Source organism: Notolepis coatsorum (genome assembly GCF_963971535.1).
Source record: "Notolepis coatsorum genome assembly, chromosome: 16".
Taxonomy (NCBI): Eukaryota; Metazoa; Chordata; class Actinopteri; order Aulopiformes; family Paralepididae; genus Notolepis; species Notolepis coatsorum.
In genome coordinates, this window is record NC_140180.1 from 18,564,694 (window position 1) to 18,572,772 (window position 8,079).

Sequence of the window (8,079 nt, forward strand, 5' to 3'; positions counted from 1 at the left end):
GATTTTTTATTAAAAAAAAATTACAATTCATATCAAACAGGCCGTTTTTCAAAACCCAATTCCAGACACAGTTCCTTCCATCCTACAGGAACAAGCTTGATAACCCCGGATAGGAAAGAATGCCATTTGAATCCAACGCCAAATTGATTGATAACATTGAGTTATCAATGTTTAAAGTTCTCTCTAAAGTTCTAAGGGGTTAATTCACTCTGTAATTGCATATTTTCACCCAGAAGGAATTGCACTGTAATTTACAGAGAATAAAAGTGACGTAATGTAAGGCCTATATTTACAGTTTAAGGAACTAAACGTTTTTTTGTTTGTTTGTTTGCTTGCTTATTGCAGGACTATGTGAGCTGAGTGGCGATACGAGGCTGCCTGGACTTGTTGATGCTGCTCTCCTCCCACCCTCGCCTCCCCCTGTTGCAGAGACGGAGACTTTACAGAGAGCTGGCCCGACCACCCAGAGGCCCGTGGCTACAGCACCAACCGTCTCCCTGCCCCTCGACGCTGACCCCTCCCTGGGCCTGACCGCGGCCCCCTCTCCCCTCTCCCATGAGACTCCAGCCGTGACCCCTCGCCTCTGCAGAACCCCCAGTCCCCCGTCACTCCTCACCTCGGCTGTGAGCCCCTGGGACCCAACGGGGGATCCCCACGAGACCCCCCTCCCGCTGCCCCTCACCCTCCCGCTGCCCATCACCCTCCCGCTGCCCGATGCCATGATGGAGCCGGAGGCCGTGTCCGCCCTGACAGAGGAGTGTCTTCTCCAGCCGAGCCGCACCTGCCTCGGCTGCTTCATCGAGACCCGCGACGCCGCCGACCCGGACTCCATCCACCGCCCCGCCCTCGACCCCAACACCAACCCCGACCCGGAGCCTGGACTAAGCGTGAGGATAGGGGACGTGGGCCGAGAGGACTTTTCCGACATCAGCAACATTAGCATCCAGTGCCTGAGCCACGCCGGGGAGGCGGTGAGTCATTATGGAGAGCAGCTCCTCTCGGACCAGCTGCTCAGCTTTCCCCTGCCCAAAGCCCCCGGCGAGGGCAAGAGAGGGGACGGCGACAAGACGCCGGAGGACTGCGACGAGCCGGAGGATGACCCCACGGCGAAGAACCTGTACGACGGGCTGCTGCTGGACAAGGTGAGCGGGGAGGAGGTTCTGCTGGCTAACGCCGGTCAGGACTGGGGTTACTTTGAGTCCTTCATCAGCGAGAGCAAGATGGAACTGCTGGACCTGTGTTCCAAGAACGAACTGTCGGTCAACCTCTTCTCCGAGGAGGACGTGGACAACCTGTTCGACGACGAGGACGACGACTCCACGCTGAGCAGCAACGTGTGCTCCCTGAAGATCCGCTACGAGTCCTTTCAGGACAACATGCGGGAGAAGACCAACGTGCTCCAGGAGGAGACCCAGTTCAACTTCTTCCCCAGCGTCCTGACCAACTGTGCCAAGAAGGAGGAGGGGGGAGGGGTGCCGAGAAGGGGCACCACCGAGGAGCTCCAGCCCAAAGCCGACGAGCTCCACCCGGGGGCGGGGGAGGGGGCGAAAGCCGGGGACTGCAGTGGCGGAAGCCCCCTGGACGGATCCCAAGGCTCGCCCGTGTCCACTCCCAAAATCAACTACCTAATGGACTTCAACTCCACGGAGGAGTCGGGGGAGTACAGCGACGACAGCTCCGGCACCGGCTCCTCCTCGGACACCCTGCAGCAGGAGGGCAAACTGAAGAGGGGCCACTCCAGGAGGTTCCTCAGCCCCTCCAACCCTCTCAACTACGGCCTGCGCTCCAAGAGGAAGGTCCGATACAGCGACGACTACCTATACGACGTCGACTCCATTGAGAGCGAGAGGAGTGCGGAGAAAAAAGAGAACGCTCCATGTGGTCAGAAAGAGGAGGAAGATGTAGACTGGTGCCCCAAGAAAAGGAGAAAATCCTGCCGCAAGGAGCCGCCCGTGGTCATCAAATACATCATCATCAACAGGTTCAAAGGAGAGAGACACATGTCAGTGAAGCTGGGGAAGCTGCACCCTGTGGAAGCCAGTGTGAGCTTAAACGCCAACGCAGTAAGCAAATATGAGGCACTGGCTCCTCTGAAGGATTTCTGGCAGGAGACGCAAAAGGAGAGAGAGGAGCAGCTTAAGCTGGCTGAAAGAGATAAACGACAACGCGGTTTTCATCTAAACGGACGCCATCATCGCCCCTTTAATTCTAGTCACCCCAAAAGGAAATACAAGATTGCAAACAGGCTTAAGGTTCAGAGGATTCACACTGTGGGGCAATCAGCTACGGCGCAGGGCTCCTCTCTCTCTGATCACCCGGGCCAGGGAGGTGTCGCTAAAGAGGAGGCCACCCCCGCGGTGGGAACAGGAATAATAGCAGCCCCCAGCCTCCCCGTCACATTAGACTCAAGCCCCATCACATACACAGTCACGGCCAAGAGCCGCTCCCAGGAGAGAGAGGAGCGGGAGGGGAGGAGACTGGGGGGAAATAAAACAGTCAGGATAAGGAAATTCAAAAGCGAGGCCAGGCTGAGGAGCAAGAAAATGAAGGAGGCGGCAGGAGAGGAGGGGAGGAGCGCGACAAATGAAACGGATGCCTGTGCCGCCGTGGTGCAGATCGAGGAGCCCGCCGCCGTGCTGGGAGTGGCGGGCGTTAGCTCGGCTACCGCCGGTTTCCCCGAGAACGCCACCACCGCTCACCTTTCCGAGGAGAAATTCCCCTTTCTCTCCCCCACCTGCTCCCCCGACAAAGCTCCCCCCACGGAGGAGGTGGAGGCGGGGGTGCCAGTCATCCCCGGGGGCTACCTGCAGACCCTGTTAGACGCCACGGACTCCTCTGGCGGAGCAGCTATCTCTTATTTCCCGCAGCAGGCCCCCAGGCAGCAGTATCCTCTGGGGCTGTCGCTGGAGGAGAAACAGTTTTCTTCTCTGCAGCTCGCTCAGAGCTGTGTCCTCTCCCCTCCGTCAGAGTCTGAGCTCCAACAGTCTCCCCAGAACTGCCCCAGCTTCCCCCCTGTGTGGCACTCGCAGCTTTGCCCCAGCCACAGTCAGAGCTTTGGACCAGAGACTCCCGAGACTCCCATCTTACCTAGCAACTTTCCCGCGGCCTTGCCTCTGAATGACAGCCTGCCAGTGTCTGGCTACAGCCAGCTGAGCTCTGAGGCTGACGGCCTGCTCTACGGGGCAGATCTGCAGGTGTGTCAGTCCGCCTGTGTGGAGGGCCAGGTGCAATACCAGAGAGGATCCCTATGCACAGACAACGGCAGACTCATCAGCTACGACTCTGTCGGCTCCCTGTCAGCCTCCTCGAGCAATTACAGCTCCCTCAGCCTCAAGTCCTGCGAGCGCGAGGGAGAGGAGGAGGGTCGAGACAACTTCTTGGCTCACTGCAGTCCAAAAGTGGTGATTCAGCAGAGTGTCGACGCCCTCACCCCTCTCAGAGAGTCCTCGGACCTGCTGGATATCTCCAACTTCACCCCCGACAAGTTCAGGCACTCGTCGCTGTCGGAGCTCTCCCCTCCCGAGACCCCTAACCTGTCCCCCCAGGTCGTGGGGCGTGAGATGAAGATGGCGGGGAAAGCCGAGTACCAGGATGTGAATGACATGACGCTGGACGGCAGCAGGGAGGTAAAGTGGAACTGTGACGTTATGCAGCAACAGGAGCACACGATAGGCGCGTACACGGTGGAAGACGGTCAGTTTCCACTGCATAACTTCAACGGCGAGGAAGGCTTGCGCGGAGAGAAGAACGCGGGGGCGGGCGGCGTGGACTTTGACGAACAGGCTGGTGGGAAAAAGTCCAAGAGGAAAGGCAGTAGCAAACAGACGGCGGCAGGACAGGGCCCAAAGAAAGGCCGGGCCCCCAGAGCAACCAAGACGGAGAAGGTCAAGGCCCCCAAACAGAACTCCCGCTCCACCAAAAAGATAAAGGCCATGCTAGAAGGGAAGGCGGCAAAGAGCCAGGCGGGCGTTTGTGTGACAGGCCTGACCGACAGCTGTAGCACCGGCGACTGGTCGGGCGCCGGCTGGTCCGAGAGCAACAGTCTGGTGGGAGACGACCAGAGGGAGTTCGAGGAGCCCTCCAACATCCTGTCCAACATCGTCTCCGGCATGGCGGAGGTCCAGCGGTTCATGATGGCCTCCATCGAGCCACTGTGGAACCCTATGTCCGAGGCCTGTATGCCCCCCGAGGCCAACAGCCTCAACCTAAAGACCCTGAAAATCTTGGCAGGTACGGAGGCTGACCTGAAGAAGAAAGGAGCCGCGCTGACGGCGGCGGGGAGAGGCAGGAAGACCGGGGGGAGAGGAGGCAAGAACCAGGCCAAATTTAACCCCTTGTTCCCTCAGCTGGCTCTGGGCTGTAACATGTTCGACAAACCCAACTTTATTAACCCCGGGCCCGCGCACAAAAAGCTGTACCGCCACAAGACCAGTGCAAAGTTCCCCCGGATTGAGTCGATGAAGGGGAAGCGAGTGGAAAGGGACCCTAATAAGGACATAGCACTGATGGCCTCATTTGAGAAACTGAGGTAATATTTTGTTATCGGCTGCTGTTGCACCCCCTTTCTCACTCCCCCCCCTCGTCCCCGTCCCTCCCACCCCAGCCCGCCCCCCACTACCTGCTCAGCCCCCCCTCCCTTCTTTTCCCAAGCATACCTACACTGACGCTATGCCAGAGCTGCATGACTACTACGCTCCCCCCCGACTACCCCCACTTCTTTTTCACCCCCAACCCCCTCCTGCCCTCCCCGAAGAGGAAATTAATATCTGCATGAGAAAACTTCTTGTACTTTGCAAACTACCTATTGAGTGATTGTGTCCGAGCTTGATTGAGATTTTGAAACGACCACATGGCTGCATTTTTTTCTTGCTTTTGTTGTTTCTTGCTTTGTTTTTTCCTCTCCTCTTATAGTCGTTTCAGTTTGATTTGTGTCTGGGAAGAAAAGAAAAAAAAAGAATAATACGCCTTGAAAACAGTTCTGTCGCCTTTTTTGAGGAACTTTGTTTTTGTATTTTTCTCAGTGAAACTAGATTCCCTGAATTATGTATTTACCCCTCCCCCCCCCCCCCCCCCCCCTATTTTCCTTAAGATGTAGCTATACACAAATGCATTGAGTGACATGTACGCACCCCTCCTCCTCATCTGTTTTTTGTACGCAGACTATGGATGTCCTGTCCTGTTGTTGCTGTCCTTCATTCACTGCCTGGCTCATTTCGAGAGGATAAACTACCAATAATGAGCCCTATTTAAGCCCAAGACATCTTTAACACAAGATGGGACCATTTTGTATCGATGACATATCAAACTTTGTCTTATTTTTCCCCCCTCAATGTTGGATGACTCATGGTTTCTTTTTTATCAAGCTTTTTCTTTTTTCTTTTTATTCCATTCCGGAGTTAAAGAGGAACTGGTTATCTAAAATGTTTACGCCTTGCAAATTCACAAAAGCTCCACCCTCAGAGTATTTTTCTCAATGTTGTTGTACAGGGACATGCAATATTTGCAAAAAGAAAAAAAAGAGAGAAAAAAAGGATGATTATAATCTTAAAATCAATGTGCCAAAAGTAACAATGCTGTGTACAGTAAATGACCTCTTATATATGTGTGAATATTGGCTGTTCCTCTTCTTTTTTTTTTTTTTTTTTTTTTTATCCATTGGAATATCGGCTGCTGGGGTCGGAGACTCCTGACAGACACTCGCCACTCCAGGAATCCTTTATTTGTGACTTTTCTCTCCAATGAAAGGCACCAACAGCTGGCAGTGGTATACTGTACATCACCGCTCACTAAAACCAAAACAGGAAGACTCTGAATTCTCCTCATCCCCCCCCCCCCCACTCACACACACACACACGCACGCACGCACGCACGCACGCACGCACGCACGCACGCACGCACGCACGCACGCACGCACGCACGCACGCACGCACGCACACACACACACACACACACACACACACACACACACACACACACACACACACACACACACACACACACACACACACACACACACACACACACCCACTTTGTTTGCCAAATTCAATTTACCTCAACATCTCCTGGCTCTGAGAAGCAAAAAGAAATAAAAAATAAAGAAGATAGAAATGAACGAAAGAAAATAAAAAAAAAAATTCTCTGAGGAAGATGAATAAGGAGATGTTCAAACAGGCTTTTCTCTGGACCGAGGAGAGCGTAGTGCAGATGTTTGAGACCAAGCAAGGCAATTAGTTGTCAATCAGGGCTGTGTTTTACTGAATAGCTGTTTTGTATTGGAAATTCGAGGCAATTTGTTATTGGTCGCAGTGAGGACGACGAGCGCTCCAGCGAGGGAGGGAAGTGTACACACATGACACGACACATTACATCCTCTGCGGCTCCGCTTAATGTGAATGTGAAAACAGTTTTCGGCGAGAATGAGACGGGGTAATATTGTAAAAATGAATGAAAGCACGTCTTTTGCGTCTGCTCCATGCGTGTGACACGTATAGGCGAACACTTATCTCACCTGAAACGGTCATTTCAAACAGGACTAGAATTCCACTCACGCATTTTCCCATGTTACTGTTATTCTTTTAGGATCCTATCAGGCATTTTAGGTTGCGTCCGTTTTGCTGTTTCGTTTGGCCTCCTGAGTCGTTCACATATCAATCGTGACATCATTTTAACACGACATCCCGAGAACGAATTCACACGAGAACCCACTGTTGAGGTAGTTTATTTCCAAACGACATGCTGCTTGCTGTGTGTTCCTTTTCTTAATAATCATCTTAGTTTGGATGGTTCAGTAGGTTGGCAGGAAATAACGACACTAAAAAAGCAAGACCTGATATGGAAGCAACTTTATTTATTTTACCAGTCATTTATATTAATTACAGTCTTTGGACTCATTTAATGCCTCATTGAATTGGAATGGACATTGAAGAAATCTTATCTTAACCTGGATCTTGTATCCGTGTCCAATCAGCTGGAAATTGCTGGAAACTATCTCTGTGTCATGTAAGCTACAAAGGGATTGTATATACATTTACAATTGTTACAATTACAATACCTGAACTATTCACTTCCACCAAAACCAAAGGTGGGTCTACAACAAGCAAGACATTAGACACTCACTGGATAATCACTTTGCAAGTGTACTGTATTGTCCGCAGGTTTCCTCGCTGTGTGCGTGCATAATACAGATTGCTCATTCTTCAAAACAGTTCAAAAGAAATTCAATTCAATAAGTTGCTGCTGTGAAGATTTCCTATACAAGTGGATGAAAGCCGTAGTCCTACAGTACTTTCTCTCTTCGAGATCCTTTTCAAACATATAGCACTAATTAGCAGAGACTGCCCTGAGACACGTCTACATGCCGCTGCTCGAAGGCTTCGCCACATTGGATACGATGGTTCTGATGCGCAGGTGGTAGGAATCGATGGTTCGGCACGTGGCAAGAATCATAGTCAATCTCTGTCTCTTTTGTTTCCCCCTCTCCTCTCTGTCATGATTCCTTGTTTCTTTTCTCCAGTGTTTCATGGGTTAGGACCAAGCTGCTGGTGAGAAGCTCCACACGGGCCACGAGGCCATTAAAGTCTGCCTTCTCTCATTTCTGCCTATTGTCAAAATTGAATGTACTTCTCCGAGTTCCTACGTTTCATTTCTTTTAAAAATGTGCCACTGTTGAGCTGCCTCATGTTAATGGTGCTAAGAAAGCTGACAATTATTATTATTATTATTTTCTTTTTGGTTTTGTTTTCCCAGAGATAACAAAAAAGAAATGCAACATAGACTAGGTTCCTGACCCTCTTTATGAATGTATATTATATTGTTATGTTATGTTTGGTGTATTCACTCCATGATTCTTTAACATTGATTGGGATTTTTCTTTTTTTTTGCTCTTTTCATTAAAAGAATACCGAGCTTTATATATACTGTCTAGAGTTGTTACCAGAAGGAATCTTAATGAACTCTTGACACTACAAAATCTTGTATATTTTTTGTGTGCCAATTTGTAACATATTTTGTAAGTGTATATTTTTCTTAGAAAGTGATGTGAAGTATTTGTGTGTGTGAGTAACCTTTTATGCGCCCACG

General features: G+C 51.1%; 1 protein-coding gene across 1 annotated transcript; it reads left to right on the forward strand.

The window, feature by feature from the left end:
• Positions 1 to 719: 719 nt before the first annotated feature.
• Positions 720 to 5,225, forward strand: nexmifb (neurite extension and migration factor b; the record flags this gene model as incomplete). Its single annotated transcript, XM_084332558.1, is given in 3 exon segments — positions 720 to 4,528; positions 5,160 to 5,169; positions 5,172 to 5,225. Coding segments are annotated over 3 exon segments (3,873 nt in total).
• Positions 5,226 to 8,079: the final 2,854 nt, after the last annotated feature.